Source organism: Salvia splendens, unplaced genomic scaffold, assembly GCF_004379255.2.
Source record: "Salvia splendens isolate huo1 unplaced genomic scaffold, SspV2 ctg284, whole genome shotgun sequence".
Classification (NCBI taxonomy): domain Eukaryota; kingdom Viridiplantae; phylum Streptophyta; class Magnoliopsida; order Lamiales; family Lamiaceae; genus Salvia; species Salvia splendens.
The window spans coordinates 12,967-36,685 of NW_024598923.1; the positions used below are offsets into that span (position 1 = coordinate 12,967).

Below are 23,719 nucleotides of genomic sequence, written 5' to 3' on the forward strand. Positions count from 1 at the left end.
GAGGCATATGCTAATTAATGTTCCTTTAGTATATGATATATAGTTTCCTTGCTTTTTTCTAAATTATACTGGTATATTCATCACAATTTTCTAGTTTAAGTTCATGAGGTATATTCAAGTTTCCCTACTTTCTAAATCATTTAATCCCTCTTTTACTTACATGCATGCATATCCAAGTTTCATCGTCAAAACTTGTTTTCATTTGAGAGAACATGTTCAGTTAAACTATATAGGCTTTGTTTGTTTCTTCACTCGCTTCATTAGTGTTTTAGAATCTTTTACTATACTTAAACTATCAACATGTTTGTTTCATAATTTCCTTTTGAAACACACACTATTTGGAGGTTCGACGATAACCCAAGAAATTCAGGAATATTTCCTCTCAAGCTGTTATTTGAAAGATTTCTGCAAATAACTCCATATTAAGAATAAGATAGAGTTCATTAAAGAGAATTTTTACAATAATAAAATACTGATGGAAGTATTAACAAATTTTTGTGATCACATTGTATGAAGAGCTAGTACCTGAAGCAACCCCGAAAGTCAGAGAAATAAATCGGCATAATTGTACTTTATTTCGTCCTTTGAAAATATAAACATTTTCATTGTTAATTTATCACTTAAAATTATGAATTTTCAAATTTAGGAAAAAAAAATTCTAATGAGGTGTAGTACTCATTTCCTACTATTCCAATTGCTTTTTCTTTCTATCACTCTCTTAGTTTATTAATTATGTTTTAAAATCTGTGCTATGAAAGTTTATAATTTTTAAAGAAGTGATGTAGTATTATAAACCCCGAAAATCATAATAAGAAAAATACTACTCAAAGAAAGAAGAGAGAAAATAAATGGGAGATGTCAGATGTGTATTGCCCAAGATAAGAGAAATGATAGTATCAATTACTCCTAGTCTAAATAAAATAAGTGAGCCAAATTATACGGAGTATAGATAGCATATGATACTAAAAACTTTTACAACTTAAAATAATTTTAAAGGGACCTAAATAAAATACTTCATCTTTCTTATTTCAATAAACTCATTATCTTATCTTATTTAGGTCCCTTTGAAAATGTTTAATCTGTGAAAGTTTTTATAAGAAGGTATTTCGATATAATATCTTCTTAATTAGGTCCCTTTGAAAGTTTTTAACAAAAGATAGAAATATGGATCTTACTCATTTTTACTTTTAAATAAATTCACAATCAATATAGTATTAACATCTATATCTAGATTTTGAGGTATATTAAAAATGGAGCATAAGGAGTAACAAATTTTCATTAAATAAATATATTTATTATTAATAATTTTGATAGTTGATAATATTTATTTTAATTATTATTATTAAATTGGTCAAATAAGAGATCAAGGAAAAAAATAATTAAAGTATCATTATTTGAAGGTTATGAATAATCCATGAGGTTGAGTCGAAAAAATAGTGGTACTCCACTTTTTAAAATCTCTATAATAAATGTATTTGTTGTATACAAAATTTAAGAAAATTATATTAAATGACTTTATCTGTTCCATAGTAGTAGAGTATTTTTTTTTATTTTGGGTGTTCCATAGTAGTAAAGTCACTTCAATTTTTTTAGTAATTTTCCTACTCTTATTTTTCTCATCTTACTTTATAATCTCTATTTTTTCATTTCTTATTTTATTATCTCTATTTTTTCCTATCTTACTTATTATCTTTATTATTATTTTTTATTTTATTATTATTTTTATTTAATAAGTATATTACACACTTTTTTTCTTAATTTTAGTAAGGAAATAAATTATTCTACTACGTACTCCTACATATCCGGAATATTTCCGGACTCTAGTTTGAATGCATATTTTGTGGCAGTGCAGACTGGGTTGCAAGATTTGGTTCTGTGGTGTGATCTTCAACTCACAAAGGATGGAATTGGGATTTGCTTTCCAGATGTCAGGCTCGAAAATGCTTCCGACATTGATCTTGTGTATCCAAAGCGACGTAACACCTATGTTCTCAACGGTGTCTCCACTCCAGGATGGTTCTCTGTTGATTTCAACCTTGTAGAAATCGGTATAGGGTAATTTCATTCTATTGTATTCATTAAATTGTATTACATAGTTACACCTTTATAGGCTAATTCCATCCTATACAAGGTAAACATAATTTACAATTAAGACACTTCTATTCTTGGCAAGATATACTCTAAATCGATTACATATCAATTCCTGATTTTAGGGAATATTATTCTAACACTCCCCCTCAAGCTAAGTAACGGAGTTTCCGATACTTAGCTTGTATAGTACTTCTCGAAAAGACTTTGAGTCCACCGCCTTTGTCAAGATGTCGGCCAGTTGATCTTTGGATTTCACATACGGCATCTCCACAACTTTTGCTTCAAGATTCTCCTTTATGAAGTGCCGATATACCTCCACATGTTTCGTCCTATCGTGTTGAACCGGGTTCTCGGAGATACTTATAGCTGCCTTATTATCACAGAACAATTTGCAAGGGTGGACCGAGCGAAGATCCAATTCTGTCATGAGTCTCCGCAACCATAGAATCTCAGTTAATCCACTCTTGATTCCTCTGAATTCCGCCTCTGCACTTGAGAGCGCTACCACCTTCTGTTTCTTGCTTCTCCATGTAACAAGGTTACCTCCTACAAAGGTAAAATATCCTGCAGTTGACTTCCGATCATTCGGGTTTCCTGCCCAATCTGCATCAGTGAAACCATGTATCTCCAGATGTCCGTGTTTTCCGAACAGAAGTCCATGCTCCGTTGTTCCCTTCAGATACCGAACAATTCTCAAAACTGCTTCACAATGTTCCTCATGTGGTGCGTGCATAAACTGGCTTACTACTCCAACTGCATACGCAATATCTGGTCGAGTATGAGATAAATAAATGAGCTTCCCAACTAACCTCTGATATCCCCCCTGTCGGCCAAGTTAGCTCCCTCCCTTATCTGTAATCCGTGATTTTGCACCATTGGAGTATCTGCTGGCTTGCAGTCGATCATTCCTATTTCTGCGAGCAAATCTAGTATATACTTTCTCTGACTTATAAAGATTCCCTTTTTCGACCTTAGTACCTCTATTCCTAAGAAGTATTTAAGAAGACCAAGGTCTTTCATCTCGAACTCATGAAACAAATTCTTCCTTAGTTCGACTATTTCCTCCTCGTCATCTCTAGTAATGATCATGTCGTCTACATATATGATTAAGCACGTGATCTTTCCATTCCTTTTCTTGAGAAACAGAGTATGATCTGAGTTACTCTGTCTGTACTCATACTTCTTCATTACTTCTGTGAATCTCCCAAACCAAGCTCGTGGTGACTGTTTTAGTCCATATAATGTCTTCTTGAGCTGACAGACTTCCCCATCAGAAAACTCTTCTGTGCACCCTGGCGGTGGCTCCATGTATACCGGTTTCGACAACTCCCCGTGTAGAAAAGCATTTGTCACATCAAACTGGTGAAGAGGCCAGTCCTTGTTGGCTGCGATGGAGAATAGTACTCTCACGGTATTAATTTTGGCGACTGGTGAGAATGTTTCAGCATAATCCACACCATAGGTCTGGGTGTATCCATTCGCTACAAGTCGTGCCTTATATCTCTCGACAGTTCCATTTGGCTTTCGCTTAATTGTGAACACCCATCTGCATCCGACGGTTCTAGCTCCCTCGGGAAGTTTCTCCTTAACCCACGTACTGTTTTTCATCAATGCCTTCATTTCAACAAGCATTGCTTCCCTCCATTTTTTATGCTTCATTGCTTCTTCTGCTGACTGTGGTATTTCCTCTTCTTCGTACAGTGCAGCTTCAAAAGCTCGAGCCATTTTAGTCAGGTTGCCCTGAACAAAGTTTGCCACTCCGTACCGACTCTTCTTCCCTATCTTCTCATGGGAGTATCTATTTGGTGGAATTCCCCTTGTACTTCTGTGAGGGAGTACATATCTCCCCGTGTCTCCATCCACAGTGTTATCTTCTTCTTGGAGATCTGTATCTACTAGATTAGTAATAACCGGACTTTCAATAGCACAAGGTTCAGGAACTACCTCGGATACCGTCAGAGAGGGATTGCTTGGGGGCGGATGAGATGACTCTTGTGGTGAGGCTGGCTCGGTGGCAGTGACTGTCACTGGATCTGTTGGACCCCCAATCGAGGAGCTTGGCAACGGCACAACCCAACTTAGATAGTCCTCGGTATTGGAATTATCTAGGTCCTTCTCCCCCTGACTACTAAGGTGGGTATCATAGAAGAATTCGGTTTCAAGGAAGTTACAGTTCATAGTGGTGATAATTTTACGAGTGTGGGGATCGAAACATCTGTATCCTTTTTGGTTTACCCCATACCCTACAAAGACACATTTGGTTGCACAGGGGGACAATTTGGTTCTCTCGTGTTTAGGGATATGGGTGTAGACGGAACAGCCAAAAACTTTGGGTTGGAGGTTCAAGTGTTCGGTTATCTTGGCCTGTTTGGAGAGTGCATCAAGAGGGGTTTTCATGTTCAAAATCTTGGTAGGAAGACGGTTCATGAGGTAGACAGATGTAGCAATTGCTTCTGGCCAAAAGGATTTGGGAACTTTAGTCATCATAGCTCGGGTCATTTCTAGGATTGTCCTATTTTTCCGTTCTGCTACCCCATTTTGTTCAGGTGTATAAGCACAAGAGGTTTGGTGAATTATACATTTTTCCTTGCAAAACTGGGTCATATCACTGTTAACAAATTCCCGCCCATTATCTGACCTAAGGGTTTTAATAGTGGTTTGGAATTGTGTTCGGACCAATTTGAAGAAAGAACTAAATCTATCAAACACATCAGATTTGTTTTTCAAGAAATATATCCACGTCATTCTAGTGCAGTCATCAATAAAAATCACAAAGTATCGAAAACCATTCCCACCAACAATTGGTGCAGGACCCCAAACATCAGAATGCACTAATGAAAACATGGATTTCATACGAGTGTTTGTAGGTTTAAATGACTGTCTGTGGCTCTTGGCCAAAACACAAGTTTCACAAGAAAAATCAGAAGGAATTGAAAGGTTCGGATAAAGTAATTTAAAGTAACCAGGAGAAGGGTGTCCTAGTCTTCGGTGCCAGAGCCAAGTTTCCTGTTTCGTGGATCCATGAGCCAACATTGCACTGCCGGTTTGAGCTATCTCGTCCACGTAGTAGAGTCCATGCTTCTCAGTGCCACGCCCAAGAATCCTCCTCGTCAGAATATCCTGCAAAATGCAAAAGTCGGGTTGCATTAGAAGTGTGCAATTTAGTTCTTTAGTCACGTGACTAATAGACATCAATCTCTAGGATAACGTGGGAACATATAAACAATTTGTGAGCCGGAGAGTATGTGATATTTCAATAGTGCATGCCCCCATAACGGTGATAAATTCCCCACTCGTAGTCTTAATATAGGATTTAGTAACATCATGCAAGTCAACAAAATCACTCCGATAAGGTGTCATAGTGTCAGTTGCCCCGCAATCAAATATCCAACCAGTTGTACTTGTATTACTAGAAACATGAAACGCAGCGGAAATATCTCGTAGGGGTGCAAATTGATTAACATGCACAAAATTTGGGCAGTTATATAAATTCTGGGTATCTGGGGGCCTGTTTTCAAATTCCATAAAATTGGGGGGCCTGATTTGAATAGAGTGGGGTTTATTTTTAAATTTCGAAAACTTGAGGGCTGGCCGACCAAAATCATATATGAAATTGATTTTTTATAACTGCGAAATTCCCCATGGTTGCCGCCGCCAATCGGTACCGTCCACTCTGCGAAATTCCCGGCGCCCCGTATGTTGCCGCCGGCCGGCGGACTCGCCTGATGCTTCCCAGATCCTTGTCCCGTCGTTTCCCCATGGTTGTCGGTCTCGATTCGTCGCGGTGCTCCGTCACTGTTCACCCCGACAGCCATTTTCGCCTGAGCTTGGGCAGCCCTAGCCTTCTGCCTGTCCTCCCACCATTCTGGGTAACCTAATCGCTTAAAGCAGGTCTCCCATGTGTGTTTTTGCTTCCCACAGTGGGAGCACCACAATTTCGAAGTATCTGGGCGATTTCCCGTCGGTCGGCTGGTGGCTGCGGAGCGCGGTGGTGGCTGGCTGTTGCGGTGTGTCGGGCGGTTGCTCTGTGCGGCGAGACCGTGGCCAATTTCGCTCCCAAATGATGAATCGGTGTTTCCACCGTTGGCTTCTCCGGTGGGTGAGAGCGACGTCGGTGGCATGATGCGACGTCGAGCCGCCTCCGTCTTCACCCACCCATATGCCGCTTCTACTGATGGGGCTGGGCCTTCCTTGAGGATATCACGCCGGATCGAGTCATACTCTTGATTCAATCCGGTCAAGAACTTGATTAGTCGTTTCGAGTTTGAATGGGTTCGAAATTGATCGATCCCCTTGTCACAGCAGTCGATAGGTTGTTTCTGACAGCGATCTATATTGATCCATAGCCCATGAATCCTTCGATAGTATGTTTCTAGGTCGAGGTTGCCTTGTTTGATGTTGATTGCCTTTTCTTCTAGGTCGTAGATGAGGTAGCGGTCTGTCTTGTTTTCGAACGTGACCGCGAGGCTGTCCCACAAAGCCTTCGACGTGAGGTGGTGTGCGAAATCGGCGACAATTTCGTTCTCGATGTTGTCGACGATCCACGAGAACACCACAAGGTCGTTCTCCTCCCACTCGTCGAACCCCTTGCTGCCCGCTTCTGGTGGTTCGTTCCTGATGTAGGAGTAAGCTCCTCTTCCCCCAATCTTGACTTTCATTAGTCGAGACCATAGGGGGTAATTCTTGCCAATCAATTTGAATGCTACGGTGATGCTCTTGCAGTTTCGTAGACTCTTTGTCTGATCTGGATTGGGTTTCTCCTCCTCCATGTCTGACATGTTTTGATGCAGGTTTCTGGATTTGGTTTTTGGTCGGAAAGTCGGGAATTGGTATTGGTAGGTTTCTGGGCTTGATTCTGGTCGGAAAGTCGAGAATTGGTATTGGCAATGATGAAAATTTTCTGAGCCTAGGATCGTTATTCCTGCTCTGAGGCCATGTAGAAATCGGTATAGGGTAATTTCATTCTATTGTATTCACTAAATTGTACTTACATAGTTACACCTTTATAGGCTAATTCCATCCTATACAAGGTAAACCTAATTTACAATTAAGGCACTTCTATTCTTGGCAAGATATACTCTAAATCAATTACATATCAATTCCTGATTTTAAGGAATATTATTCTAACAAACCTTAAGGATCTTGAACGCGTCAATAGTGAGTTAGATCATCTCTTATCTGAATGAATGCTGTACATTTTCCATCTGTTTCGATTTTGATGTGGATTTTGCATCTAGAACTGCATCTTGCCCTTCTAGTTGCCCATCTGAATACCTTACTTACCAATGTCATCCATAAAAAAAATTTTATGGATAAACCAAAAAAAATGTTGAAACTTTAATATTTTAACCACACAATCTTAGTTGGAGACCCTAAGTTTAGGGGCAACCAAAGGGTCCACTTAATCTTTGACTTCAAAGATGTTGGTTGGTTCTCATCATATGCCCTTTCTATGCATCACTTATTGGTAAAATATGATATCCCGATTCCATTGTGCGATCATTCTAAAGTTTGGTTATGCCTTCAAAACTGTGGCTGCTGACTCGTTTTCTATTTGAATCAGTGAAACAAAGGATATATTCCCGGGCTCCCAATTCTGATAGTTCTCCAAATCAAATTCTTACTATTGAAGACATGGTTACACAGATACTACCACCTGGATTGTGGTTAAGTGTACCGGTAAGAATGCATTCTTGTTGAATTTCCGAAGCTATTATTACTTGGTTATTCCTGATGAGCCATTTTGTCATTCTTATCATATTGCAGCATGATGCATTCTTTAGCCTGCATAATCAGAGTATGCGGAGCTTCATTATTTCTGTATCTAAAGAGACCATTGTTAGTTATATTTCGTCACCAGAGGTCGGATTCTTGAAGAGTGTTGCATCGAGATTCAGAAGAGGCCCGACTAAGCTTGTGTTCCAGTTACTGGTTCCTGATGAAGTGGAGCCTACAACGAACCAAACATATGGCGCATCCTGTGTCCGAGTATCTTTCGTTCATTGACAATTCCAAATTTTCTGTTGACGGTGTGCTCTCTGACTTTCCGACTACTGCATCAGCAAGTGTAGGTAAGTAGGCTCTTTAGTAACTCCTAGGAAAATGTACATTAAGCTTTTATATTCTATTTTTCCCATTTCAATATTTCATACCCGACATGTGGCTAAATATATTCATGCTGACGACTCTTCTATTTGGATACAGATTGCTATGCCCACATGAGCAAAAATGACAATGTGAAAGGTAAGCAACAATTTATGTGCAAACATAGTTGGAAAATTTTCTTTTTAGTTTCACCTGTTTCGAGTATGATGTTTCAAAGTTTGAGTGAAATAATCTGTTTTTATCTCATAATGCAGCAAATGTTTTGGTTATCTCAAACGAGGGAGCAAGTGGAGACTTTCCTGGCTGTACTGATAGGGCATATCAGAAAGCTGTATCGGATGGTGTAGATATACTTGATTGCCCCGTTCAAATCACAAATGATGGAATACCTTTTTGCTTGGGATCCATCAACCTCAGGGATAGAACAACTGTGGCTCAATCAGATTACATTGGCAGAGCAACAGATAATCCAGACCTTAGCATAGAAAAGGGAATTTTTGCCTATAATCTACATGGAGTGAAATTCAGAGCTTGCAACGTAAGTCACTTCCTCATTGTCATTGAGCTTTCAAGTTGATGCTTACAGAATGCATATAGCATAACATTTTCGCAAGGTGGAGCTGACGCTTAACCATGACAGCTCTCTCCTAACAGTTGATTAAGCCTTTTATTTCCTTCACATCTTCTTCCTTGAGTAGCAGCATTTCCATTGCATATTGATTATTTACTGTTCAAGATCTAGGGAATTCGCTTTAACGTATTTTTGAATCATTGCAGCTGCTATCTCTAATCCATATTCAAGATTCTCAATGTTTCGAAATCCAAAAGCCAAAAATGATGGGAAATTAATGCAGTTGTCTGATTTTCTGGCATTTGCAAATACATCATCTGTCAGTGGCGTCATAATCAGCATTGAGGTGTGTTACGTCATATTATTCATGTCACACTATGTCAAATACATGACATATGTCCATATACGCAAAAAGAGTGGGCGGTTCAAATAAAATCTTTCCTCGTTTTGCAACTAGATGAACTAGTCCATCATCATGTATGTAATGTGTTTCCATAAGGTGGTTTATGTTTCTTGTTCTTGCCTTGCAGAATGCTGCATATTTGGCTGAGAAACAAGGTTTAGGTGTGACCGACGTGGTTTTAGATACTCTAAGCAAGGCGGGTTTTAATAATCAGACAGGCAAGAAGGTGATGATAAGATCCAGTGACAGTGCCGCGCTGTCTAAGTTTAAGAGTAGCAGTAAATACGAGCTCGTTTACCTAGTTGATGAGGATGTACGTGATATCCTGAACTCAACTATTCTAGAGATCAAGAAGTTTGCGAGCTCTGTGGTCGTCTCCAAGAAATCTGTCTTTCCTACTGATGATGCCTTTGCCACTCATGACACAATCGTCGTTCCAAAGCTTCAAGCCTACAATCTCTCCGTCTACGTGCAGTTTTTCCGGAATGAGTTTGTGTCTCACCCATGGGACTTCTTCTCCGATCCATATGTGGAGATTAACTCGCATGTCTCTTATTACGGAATCAACGGTGTCATAACGGACTTCCCCGCCACCGCTGCAAAATACAAAAGTGAGTCATCTTATACATGCTTATAAATGTGGAGGTCTGTATTGTGCTTACTGTCTCTCAACTAGGAAACATTATTTAAAATCACTCTAATAGAAACTACTCAAGTAACTTGGGATGACGGAAGTAGTATTACACCATATTTCAACTCTTCCAAATAGTTGGTGCCCAAAAGAAATAGGTCATGAATAATTGGACAAGCGAGTAAAATTTTAGAAAGTTGGCCAATAGTTATTTTGAGTAATTTTTCCCACTCAAATGTTGGTCTACAGGAAATCGGTGTTTGGCGTATAAAAGCATGCCATTGTACATGTCTCCGGTGATGCCCGGCATCTTATTGCGATCATGGCAAAGCAAGATTTGCCTCTGGCAGAGGCTCCAAACCCCGTACTTACAGCTGACAGTGTGGTCGGACCTCCTCTACCTCCGACCAGGCTCCCAATCACAAGTGCTGGCGATGGTTCGACTGCGCCAGGTCTGGTTCCACCAAAAGGGGGGCAGCCTACGCTTGCGGTAAGCAGCTCTCTGTGCTATTGCTCTTCTTCTTGCAGCTTCTGTGTTGTGCTAATGTAGATAGTTATAAATATTTTTCCAACCATTTCTTAATGTTTATATTATTTATGTAACACTTCTGACAATACGAGTTTAGATTTTTATATTTTGAGATGGAGGGATTATTTTGTTGTGGTTACTTTGGAGGGATGCTTGTTTGATGTTTCAATTTGATCATTCCCCTTGTCTGTTTCAACTTTCAAGCCACAATTCTTACAACCTATTTAGCTCTCCTCATACATTTACAATAATAATTACTACCATTGTCCCACATTAAGTATCGCATTTAGTGTGGCACGGATTTTAAGAAATGTAAAAAAAAAGTGGATGGAATAAATTAGTGGACTATGAGTTCTACTTATATATATTGGTTTTATAAAAAAATGTGAGTAGAATTGGTTAGTGGAATGTGGGGGTTTACGTACCATTTATGGTAAAAGTGAAATGTGACTCTTATTATGGGACGGACCGAAATGGTAAAATGTGACACTTAATGTGGGACGGAGGTAGTAATTTTTAATAAGAAATGCATAACTTTATAAATACTGTGGCTGTAAGGCCACATCTTTTGGGTGTGACCATGATGCTGGCAAAGTGGGTCACGTCCTTCTATACCCGGGACCAGTGTTTTTGTAGCATGTCGTAATCACAGACGAGGTGCTTCTCTCACCCTGTCGTGTTGTACTGATCAGTAACCCGATTCCAAAGCATCCTTAACTTTTGGGTGTTGCTGAGGATGGGGTCTTCTGACACGTCGATGTAGATGCGTGCCAAATGTAATGATCGTCGATTCCTATGGGGTGTACGTATCCGGGCCATCTGCAGAAGCCGACTTCTTACCCTTTCCTCACCCACGGCTTGTCATCGTCTTCATATCACTCACTCATAGTCATCGATATTCACCACCGTCACTTGAAAAAGACTGTTGTTCGACCCTGTCAATGGATAGTGAGGTGTCAGGTTGAAAGAGGAGAGGCAAAAATCTGGAAATGGGACTATGGAGAGAGACGCACCGATCGTCGGCTCGACGTAAGGCGACGATCATCGCCTCATCGAGCTCGATGTGAGGCATCGGTCAGCGGTGAGGGTGGTTGGAATGGATAATACCTGGTACCTGATATCCGATTAGATAATCCAATATGAGAGTATGACAAGGTTCTTATGTGAGAATTGGGCTAAAATATGTAATTGGGCTAAGCTAGTGGCCCATTTACCCACATACTAAAATTATGTTATGAATCGACTAGAAGTTACGTAACTTAAAATAAACATGAACTAGAATCCTCGTCTCTATGATTTAATGAATTCATTGACCTAGCCACCTTCGTTGACTTTAAACAAAACAAAATATAACGAAGTTGTGGAGTTGATCAATATGCTTAATTAAATACCATCTTCCCAAACAAAAGTTCTCAAAAATCTCTACCTTGGTTGGTGCCGTGCAATATTCAAACAGAGTGTTAGTGCGCTTCACATCAAGTCTACGAGATTGTACATTTATAAATAAATAAATATTCTATCCATACCATCATAAATGAGTTTTTTTTTGGTATTAAATTTAAGAAAATGATTATTAAAGAGGTAAGAGGATTTTCAAAGCAGTGAATGTATATAAAAAAAGATATATCATTTATTTATCTTTAAAAAAAATATCATTCCAAAAGTAACAAATTTCAAAGGAAAAAGGTATATAGAAATTATTTTTAAAATAAAAATAGTACAAAATATATTCCAAAAAAATATAATACTTTTTCAAATATCTTTCATTTTTTATGAAAAGAAGACAAATATGATAGTTACAAGATTTTAGCTCTACATTAATGAAGAAGTAAAACTAACTCTTTTGTTGGGTTACAAACCCGTCCCACATAGGATGAGGGAGAGAAGTTGGAAGGTGTATATAATTCCTGTCCAACCCCAATTACCTCGAGCTAAAATGAGAAAATGTACAATTCTGTCTCAAATGTTTTCCCCTTGGAGAATGATTTTTAATGAAAAAAAGGCAAATATGATACTATTCCGGATCGCGGCCTGTTGTCTACAGCACCTTACCCGATAGACATGCAGCACACTGGCGCGCCATTTGGGTGAACATAGTACCCGATACTGAACTATGTCTCGACTGAGTCTTTGTTCCAACTTCAAAACGGCAACACTGAAGTGGATAACGTTGCGGTGTTCATGGATGAACAAATTTCAAAAATAAAAATAATAATGCTGATTTTCATGTAGTAGTATGAAAGAAATGGAGTACTACTGCAAGTGAAATTTTTGTATAGGAAATATTACTACATTCGTCACATAATAGATTCGAGGAATGACCACATAATAGATTCGAGGAATGACATGAGATTTTAAGAAATACTATTTTTAATTTTAAATAAAGAAAGAAAATAATATATTTTTATTAATATGAAAAAAGAAACAGATTTTGTAAAATAAACTGCTCTTATTAATCATATATTATGAGTTCCGATTTGGTGACTGACAACATGCAAAAGATTGACCAATTGGGTATGATGTCAGTGTTCGTATGCAGTCTGAACACATGTCAAACATGCATTCAAAATCGCACGCAAATCATGGCACATTGCCGTTTTTGTATTTATACTCTTCACATTTTTGGACTTATACTTTTGACTGGGAAGTAATGCCATTTATTTTTTACTAGAGGAGTTGCTACATAAACATAAATTAAGTGCTTCCTTCGTTAATGACATACTCAACCTGATACGAAAATCTAGAAGACTGTTTTGTGTTATATAGAAAGATAAGTTTTTCACAAAAAATAAAAGAAAACAGTGACATTTGTTATAGTGACAAATTAAAAAGAAAATAGTGACATTTATTACAAAATGGAGTAATATAGTAGTAGTAGTAGTAGTATTGCATTTTCATTAACATTTTTTTCGGTGAAATGGTAGTATTATCTATCTATAAATAAATGGAGTATTATTGGTGCCTGCTGACAAATGACAATCTCTAATGAAAAATATTGACGCCGCTGTTAATTGCTGAAATCATTTCTAATTACTATAATGTCAAAGTGATTAAATGTGCTGGATACACCATACATTCACATGTATATATTTTAATAAATTTATGCCAAGCTACCTAATAATAATGTGAGCGCCTCTACATCCACATCAGGCACAATTATTCTTTTCAATTTCTTTTATTCTAATTTATTTTCATTTTTCTTTCTTCATAAGCGTTTGATACTACTCCATCCCTCTAAAAAAAAGTATGAATCTTTCTTTTTTTTAGTTCGTTTCGTTCTAATTTTGGAAATATTTAATACTACTAATAATGTAGATCTATTTTCCACTAACACTATTTTTAAAATATTTTTTCTTCAATTTTTTTTTTTATTAATTATGTATTAAAATTCATATCCAATCAAGATGCATATTTTTATGGGCGAAAAAAGTATTTTGTAATTTCTACCGTAACTTTAAAAATGGCATTTATTTAAGTGTTCAATTATTTGATTAAAAATTATCCTTTTGTGAAGTGAATGAGAATATTGGTGCATGTAATAAACAAATATCACTACATGATAACCGTTGTGTTAGTCTTAAATATAACAAATATGCTAATTATCAATATAATTAAATGAATAAAAAACTATAAATTGCAAAAATCATACTACATCATATGACTAGTTTAACAGATGAATGCGATTTGTCGTGTGATTTAGTCATAAAATCTTCCCAAATAGAAGTGGTCGATCATCCCATTTGGAAAAAAACAAGCACTAAATAATTAATTAAGTCACACCGTCATTTAATTATTAAAAAAGACCCGAAATATCCAAACTGCGATAACCGGGTCGGGTCCATCACCTACTTTTGCGGGACCCGCGGCTTGCGCGTTGGGCTTCAGCGTCACATACGGTGTCCAATGATATCTCGCCACGTAGGAAACTGGCTGGAGAGAGCTGACCCATGTTGTGGTTGCCAGCTAGATGTCGTCTATATGAGCCGGCTTTGGCGGCTCACTATCTGCTCAAGCCGCTGACCTATCTAAGTAGCATTAATAAATATTTTACTACAGTACAATTTTTTAGTGTGCCCAAATTACCTACCATCGTGCAAATTACATTTCAAATGTCTCTAATCTTATTTTCAACTTAATATTTTTCAAGGGGACACTTTCAAATAAATAGACTAATTATTTATTTTATAAGTTTTAAAAAAAATTACCCTAACCTAAATCCAAAAACTAAACCAGTTGAGATTTATTTAATCTTCTATCAAAATCGGGTCAAAATCATGTATACTTAGCAATCAACTATTGTATTATTATTATTATTATTATTATTAACTTATTATGAATATTTGCTCAAACCATACGTGTGCTATCAATTGCATGAACATGTTATTTAGTTTCAACTTATATAGACGCTGAATTTCGAGATCTTATTAACGTTATCACTTGGCATGCGAAGTGACTCTGTTATGATTATTTATTGGATAGTGATAATGATGATCATATCAATGAGATAAGCTTCCCTCGTATTTCATAGCTTAATTAATTGTAACATGCAATAAATTAAAATATAATATATTAATACTAAATGAGTTCATAGTTTTGATTTTAAACATTCATAATTCTAATTCTAATTCTAATTCTAATTCTAATTCATTACTTTCCAGAATAATTATAAATCTAGAATTACTCTATGTTACACATGCTTCTTTCGTGATTGTTATTTTATCTATTGGAGTTTAGTTGGAAGAAAGTGGTTTCACACTGAACGATATACAGATTCAAGGCAACAAAGTTATACTGCGAAATTAATGAAGCTAGTTCACTTCTTGTAATGGTATAAAGGAGATTTATTGTCTATATGTGGCTTCATGCCTTCCTCTTAAGCAATACTCAAGAAGCACTGAGAAAGTTGTTTTATTCTTTATATTTATGGTAGTATTGTTAAGATTGCAAAAGTGTGAATGATGTGGTTTTGTGGCAAAACTTTATACAACTTTCGAAAATGGTGTTAAAGTTAAATTACCTTTTTCAAATATGGCCATTGTGAGTTAATGTGTATTGTGAAACTTATCCCCTACAAAATCTTATTAATGTGAGCAAATCCAGTTGAGAGTGGCAACGACTAAATGCATCGTTTTCTTTTTAGTTCAAATATTAAAAGATTCCCCCCCCCCCCCTACTATTGACATAGTTGCAATAATTAAAAGTCATTTCCCCCTATTATTCACATAATTGCATAAGTACTCCACAACCCATTCTGTTTCTGTGTTTCATATTATAAATCCTAACTCCATCATTTTCCTCTCTTTTTTTTCAGCCCGCAACTCTTGTACGTTTCTTCATACCTCTACTTATACAATAACTTAAAATTTATTTTTCAATTTAACAAACATTCACTTTGTAAAATTAAAGCAAACGTTACTACAAATAATAAAAGTATTTTATAAAATTCATAAAAATTATATTCCCTCCGTTACACAAGAGTATGCAGTTTTGGTTGAACACGGATTTTAATGCACAATTGGTAAAGTAACAGAGAGATGGAAAGAAAAAGTAATACAAGTATTGTTGGTGAAGAATGAGTCACAACTCAATAGAGAGAAAAGATTTTTTAAAATTATAAAGTGCATACTCTGGTGCGATGGACTAAAAAGGAAAGACGGCATATTCTGATGGTACGGAGGAAATATTAATTTAAATTTTTTAAAAAAAATTCTTTAGTTTGAATAGAAAAACTGAAAATGTGATTGTATTTATAGATTTGGAAATTTGATTAAAAATTTAAATACGTGCCCCCACCCACCCTCTCTTCTACGCAATGCACATCTCTATCGGTGTCGCAACCCTTTCGAGCCTGGTCTCTTATCTCACAGCACCCATGTCCCTCTCCCCTTGCAATGGCTGGTGTAGCAGACCGCACCCTTTCACACGGTCCGGAATAAACCACCGGTTGCAGATAGCTCTATAAATCGAATGAATGACTTCAACTAAACATTTTAACATTTTTGAATAGGTAGAGATTTTTGTGGTTAAAAGGTAGTCAAACTTAAGTTAAGTGTTTTAAGTTGAATTATATCATACAAAAAATATTTTTTTATTTGACCAATAGACGATCGAGAATTCTTGGTGGCATCTTTATTAACTAATTTATTATGTGACCAAGTTGGTTAAATTAGGTGAGTGAAAGACGATCGAGAGTTCTTGGTAGCATCTCTCGGCTCACCCGCACGTTTAGCGCAGGCGCTCAACAGTTGGGAGATGGATGCATGTGATGTGATGGGTGAAGCGTCAAATGGCATGTCAGAACGAATTTTATCTGTATTGACGAGATTATTACAAATATTGGAGGATAAATTACGACGTTTTTATCATAATTTATTCAAATATTAATGATAGATTTCGTTATTATTTTACCTATAATTTGTGTACTTTTTTATTTAAATAGTTTATTATACTATTTTATATGTTTATTTATTTTTAAAAGTCTAATTGTCTACCCTAGTAAATACTCCATCCGTCCATAAAAAATAAGACACATTGTGAATGACACGAGTTTTAATGTGGAAATGGCAAATTAAGAGAGAAGGGAAAAAAGTAAGTGAGAAGTAGTGTTAGTGGAATGTAGGGTCCATATTATTAGTAAGAGGGGGTGAAAAGAGTAAGAGATAAGTTGTTGAAAACTTTTCCTTTTTAAATGTACATTATTTTTTGTGGACAACAAAAAATGACAAATGTACTCTATTTTTCGTGAACGGATGGAGTATATTTATCTTATTATTCTTTTAAAGGCTAGAACTAAAACATGATTTGTTTACGATTTTATCTTAATTTCTTGTAATATAATGAGCAATTATAATGGATCTATATTCTACATATTTCAAAATCAACTAATTATAACAAGAAAAACGATTAAAGCATTATAACACATTAGATATTTTTACTGAAGGCACTCTCCTATATACAAGTTTCGACATTATCAATGTATGTTTTAAAAAAATAATCAATCTCCATTGTTGTTTAAGGGAGGTTGGAAAGTTTTAGAGGGGGGATTTAAAGAGTAGTATTGTTATATTGTGGATATTTGTTAATTTTTTATAGATATTTTTAGAACAAAAAAATGGTATTTGACAATTTGGTATTTGTATTGAACAGTTTTAATGCAATTTGATACTCCTATTTGGTGGTATTAGATTTTAAAATTTTATATTTTTAATATAACTATGTCATAATTCAGATTTTGCATTATTGATAATTAGGTATTCAGATTAGGCAAAAATCCAATCCAAAATCTAATCTAACCTCTACCATCCAAGTCAAATCAAATACTTACCACAACAATTACAGTCAATTGAAAAATTAAAAGCCTGAAATTTATTTCCAATAAAAGAATGTATTTCTATTTTTAGAGATAATAAGACAATTTGGTAGTACTAGCACAACGCATATTTTGTCTAGCATAAAGAGAGTTTTGTTACACCCAACTTACAATTAATTATTCCATTTTGTTCTTTTACTTTTATTTAGTAACCCATAAAAAAATGTGAAAATGTTGAGATCGGCGCAGAAGCCGTCACTGAAGCCGGAGTCGGACAAATATAAAAAGAAAACAGAAAAGAAAATGGTGGAGCGCGTTCAGTTTACAACAACCCATTTATTTAATTTAAAAATTCAATTAGATGATGCTCATTGAATTTAATTTAATTTAATTTGCCGATTTTCAACATCTACAGATTGTATTAAATAAAACATAAATTAATGAAGTAAAAAAAAGGGTAAAGGCCAAAATTGGTCCTGAACATATGCTCATTTTATCATTTTGGTCATAAACATTATCTTTTGAATTTTTTGGTCCTGGACATTTCAAATCGGATCACAATTGGTCCTCCTTACGTTAATATTTAACGGTCAACAATTTTAATCACAATTTTGACCAACTTAAACAATTTTTAATTATTTAATCATCAAAAATATTTTTAAAATAAAATCATAAATAATTTCATTATTTAAAAATTGTTTAAGTTGTAATAAATAATTTATGATTTTTATGATAAACACAACTTTGACCAACTTAAACAAATTTTAAGTATTTAATAATCAAAATTATTATTTTTAAATAAAATCATAAATAATTTAATTATTTAAAAATTGCTTAAGTTGTAATAAATAATTTATGATTTTTTTATGATAAACACAATTTTGACCAACTTAAATAATTTTTAATTATTTAATCATCACAATTATTTTTTTAAATAAAATCATAAATAATTTTGTTATTTAAAAATTGTTTAAGTTGGAATAAATAATTTAATTATTTAAAAATTATTTAATTATTTCTAATAAATAATTTATGATTTTATTTAAAAAAATAATTTTGATGAATAAATAATTAAAATTGTTTAAGTTGGTCAAAATTGTGATTAAAATCGTTGACCGTTAAATATTAACGGAATTGTTGACGGATGACCAATTGTGATCCGATTTGAAATGTCCAGGACTAAAAAATTCAAAAGATAAAATTTATGACCAAAATGATAAAATAGGCATAGGTTCAGGACCAATTTTAGCCTTTAGTCTAAAAAAACCAATGCATCTCCAACATTAAAAAGGATACCAGAACGTGCTTCCTTCTTCAATGAAACAATAAAGAATCATTTCGACAACACAACTCTCTCTTTCTACTTCGTCTCTCCCAGCTCAGAGTGAGGAGAGAGAATATTGCTCTGCTTCACGTTTACCGAGGAAGTTGTCAGTGAAAAGCAGAGACACGATCAATTTTCCGGCGACCAACTACCGCCGCCAATGTGGAAGCTCAGCCCCTTGTGTTTTCTCCTGCTTTGCGCATATGTTTCTGCTCAGGGATCTGGAAACCGCTCCTCTCCGTGGCAGACACTTAGCGGTAACGAAGATCTCCTTTTCCTTTGCTTAGCTTTACCTTTGCTCCTTTCTTCTCAATTTCTCTTTTTATGAGTTTCATTTCTTGTATGGAAATGTGAAAATCTTGGTTAACTGTTAATTGGCTTATGCATGTTTGTATTTATAGTTGATTATATATGTGCATTTCAGTCCTTGTTTTAGAATTGCTAATTGCTCTTAATTTTTGCTTTGATTTGTTGATTGATTCAAATTTGAATGTGAATGGTTAAACTAAGAAATAAGATGTTTTATGCCTCCGAACTGCAGCTAAAAGATGAAGTAGTAAATTTTTGCCAATAGAGGAAAGATCTCGTATTTCTATAGTAGAGAGTTATGATCCTTTTGGTGTTAAGCGGATGTCTGTCTTCTATAGTTTTTAGTAAATCATAAAGACATGCTTATGTTTTCTGTCTTGGTATTACAAAAAATGCTCAGTATGGTCAAGGACTTACTTTCAGTTATCTGATTTGCAGGAAACCAGCCTTTGGTGATAGCAAGGGGTGGATTTTCAGGGATATTACCCGACTCGAGTTTGAACGCCTACGGTTTTGCAGTGCAGACTGGCTTGCCAGATACGCTCGTGTGGTGTGATCTTCAGCTTACAAAGGATGGGGTAGGAATTTGCTTTCCAGATATCAAGCTAGATAATGCTTCCAACATTGATGTAGTGTATCCAAAGGGGCGCAAGACCTATCTTGTCAACGGTGTCTCGACTCAAGGATGGTTTTCTGTGGATTTCACCCTTAAGGATCTAGAACCCGTGAATAGTAAGTTGGATCCTCTTTAATTGGAAGCCTAAAACGGTTTTGCTTTATCCTTGACTTATAAAGATTTTGGTTCTCATCACATATACTCCACTTTCTATGCATCACTTACAAATGATCTCTCAATGTTAGTGTGCTATCATTCCATATTTTAGTTATGCCTCCATAGTTCTTGTTCTGGAAGTTAGAATCAGTAGTTGCTGCAACCTCACTGACTGTCTTTTGTTCTTGAAACAGTTATACAGAGGATATTTTCTCGGTCTCCCAATTATGATAGTTCTCAGAATCTAATTCTCACTGTTGATGAGGTGGTCACAAACATAAAACCACCTGGATTGTGGTTAAGCGTACCGGTACGAACAAACTCCTGTTGATCATGTTGAATCTCTGTAAGCTATTACTTGATTTTCCCTGACCAGCCTTTTTTTTTCTCCATATGCAGCATGATGCATTCTTCACCCAACATAACCAGAGTATGCGGAACTTCGTTGTTTCTGCATCCAGACGCTTCGCTATTAGTTATATTTCATCACCAGAGATTGGCTTCTTAAGGAATATTGCATCAAGGTTTAGAACAACTAAGCTTGTCTTCCAATTTCTGGGCCCTGATCAAGTGGAGCCCACAACAAACCAAACTTATGGTTCACTTCTGACTAATCTTACATTAGTTAAAACATTTGCTGCTGGGATTCTTGTTCCGAAAACCTACATAATACCAGTGGACAGCAGCTTATATTTACAGCAAGCCAAATCGCTTGTTAATGATGCTCATGCAGCAGGTCTAGAAGTTTTTGGATATAATTTTGTAAACGATGCTACATTACCATATAATTACAGCTATGATCCTGTGGCTGAGTATCTGTCCTTCATTGACAATGGAAAATTTTCTGTCGATGGTGTGCTCTCTGACTTCCCAATGACTGCATCAGCAACTATCGGTGAGTAAGATCTTTATTACTTATATTTTCCATGAAAATTGGCATTGGAATAGCCTGTTAAAGATCCTGCTACAAACTTGTCACTTTTCGATTCACCTTTTTACTTTTGCAAGAGAGCATTAACAGTTTCCTATGGATGCTTACGTGATGATGATTAATCTGTTAATCTGTTGCAGATTGCTATGCCCACATGAGCAAAAACGATTCTGTCAAAGGTACGAAGAATTCTTACCATGAATTTTCTTTCTAGTTTCACTTGCATTACATACACCTCTGGAGTATAATGTTGCCAAGTTCAAGAGCTTAGATGCTAACGCATCCATATTTCTCCTGTTAATGCAGCAAATGTTTTGGTTATCTCTAACGAGGGAGCAAGTGGAGACTATCCTGGTTGTACTGATAAGGCATATGAAAAGGCTGTATCAGATGGTGCAGATATACTTGATTGCCCTGTTCAAATAACCAATGACGGAATACCTTTTTGCTTGGGATCCATTAACCTCAGGGATAGAACAACTGTTTCTCAATCCGACTTCATCAACAGGGCAACAGATAATCCAGAACTTGGCATAGAAAAAGGAATTTTCGCCTATAATCTCACATGGAGCGAAATTAAGACCTTACAACGTAAGTGTTATACTAAAATTTATTCTTACTCCACACCTAATAATATAGCCAAGACTATGAAAAAGGACACGAAAATCCATCATCCCCTTTTACATAATCAATACCCATCATTTTTGTGAAACCAAAATTTTCCCCTAAAGAGTGAAGATATCAATATCAGGTCATTCAGCTTTGCGAACTTGATTATTTTGCTGTACAGTCTTCATTTAGCATCCATAATGTTCTTGCATATTGCTTATTTGACTGTTGAAGACTATCTGTATTTACTAATAAGCATGTTATTTTTGTTTGAATACAGCTGCTATTTACAACCCATATACGAAATATCAGTTGTTCCGGAATCCAAAATTCAAAAATGCTGGGAACTTCATGCAGTTATCTGACTTTTTGACGGTTGCAAATACATCTGCAGTCAGTGGTGTCATAATCAGCATTGAGGTGAGTTAAAATCATAGTCTTCATTTCTCACTATTCCAAATATATTTACATTCATACATGTGTATATGCTTAAATTAACATCACGCACACATAAATTTCATGCAGCATGCTTCTGATTTGATTGATCTTGATCACCAAATGTTTTTGGAAATTATCATTCCACATATTTGTTTAGTAGCAACTAGCAAAGACTTCATAAACTACTCTATTATGTTCCAGAAAGTGGTTGTTTTCGTTAAAGGTGTATGATGAACATGGTATCGTATTTGTTGTCATGCAGAACGCTGCGTATCTGGCTGCAAACCAAGGTTTAGGTGTGACCGACGTGGTTTTGGATACGCTAAGCAAAGCCGGGATCAATAAGAAGGTTATGATAAGATCCAGTGACAGTGCCGTACTGTCAAAGTTTAAGAGCAGCAGTAACTATGAGCTTGTTTACCTGGTTGACGAGGATGTCGGTGATATATTGAACTCGACCATTTCAGAGATAAAGAAATTCGCTAGCTCTGTGGTCCTCTCTAAAGAATCTGTGTATCCCACTGACAAGCTCTTCACCACCCATCCCACAACCATAGTTCAAAAACTTCAATCCTTCAATCTTTCAGTTTATGTGCATCTTTTCCAAAATGAGTACGTGTCTCAGCCTTGGGATTTCTTCTCTGATCCATATACGGAGATTAACTCTCACGTCAATGGCTATTTTATCAACGGTGTCATAACCGACTTCCCTGCAACTGCTGCAAAATACAAAAGTGAGTCTGTTTCTAAACGTGTAGAGGTTTCCGTTGTACTTGCTTACTCATCTAACTGTCCCATCTTTTCTTATTGGCATACAGGAAATCGGTGTTTAGGGTATGAAGATGTCCCGCCATACATGTTAACAGCCCCGCCTGGCGGCCTTCTTACAATTATGGACAAGCAAAGTCTGCCTCCAGCAGAGGCTCCGAATCCCACTCTTACGGATGAGAGTGTGATCGAGCCTCCTCTGCCCCCAGTCAGGGCACCGACTAATGACAGTGGCACGACCGCACCGGGCCCTGTTTCACACGGGCAGCCTACGCTGGTGGGAAGCGCCATCCTCAGTGGCATTTCTGTTTGTCTTGCAGCTCTTGTGTTATGCTGATGTTGATAGCTATTTATGTTACCCGCCATTTTGTGATGTTTATATATTCTTGGTTGTTTTTATGACTTACAAATATTTTGAGCTTGAGGGATTGCCTTCTTGTAGGTATTTTCATTTTTTTTATCGAGATATTATTTTTTCAAAATAAAAATATTTATACCAGAGTCGCTGTTCTTTGCTCTATCGGGCTACACCGCTTTTTATTAGCCCACTAGTGCAAATCACGACATGAACAAATACTACCAGTATAATTTACTACTTCCTCCGTTTCATAATAATAAAATCATTTTGTTGTTTTGGTACGTTTCATAACAATGAAGTCATCTCACATTTTAGTAAAAGTCAACACATTTTTCTCACTTACATTTTCTTACCTTATTTTCTCTTTATCTCTCAACTTTTTTTTAAATTGCATTCCGAAAAAAACGTCTCCACTACTATGGAACGGAGGAAGTACAAACTAGTGCTCCTTTCTGCGTGATAAAAGAAAAATTACTTTGGAAATTTTACTATTAAAACAATACATTGAAATTTATAGTATCTTATAAATCCACTAATAAATGATGACTTAATGAACACTATGGTAGTACTC

At 36.1% G+C, this 23,719-nt stretch overlaps 1 protein-coding gene and 1 pseudogene across 1 annotated transcript; both read left to right on the forward strand.

Moving 5' to 3' along the window:
- Positions 1-103: 103 nt before the first annotated feature.
- LOC121789588 lies at positions 104-10,363 on the forward strand (annotated as a pseudogene).
- An 8,608-nt stretch (positions 10,364-18,971) lies between these two features.
- On the forward strand, positions 18,972-23,214 carry LOC121789582 (glycerophosphodiester phosphodiesterase GDPDL3-like). The gene is made up of 9 exons (XM_042188004.1): positions 18,972-19,220; positions 19,711-20,004; positions 20,239-20,354; positions 20,444-20,939; positions 21,116-21,154; positions 21,282-21,566; positions 21,865-22,004; positions 22,285-22,756; positions 22,841-23,214. Exons 1-9 carry the CDS (start codon positions 19,124-19,126, stop codon positions 23,125-23,127), a joined length of 2,226 nt encoding a protein of 741 aa, XP_042043938.1. The 5' UTR covers positions 18,972-19,123; the 3' UTR covers positions 23,128-23,214.
- The last annotated feature ends 505 nt before the right edge of the window (positions 23,215-23,719 follow it).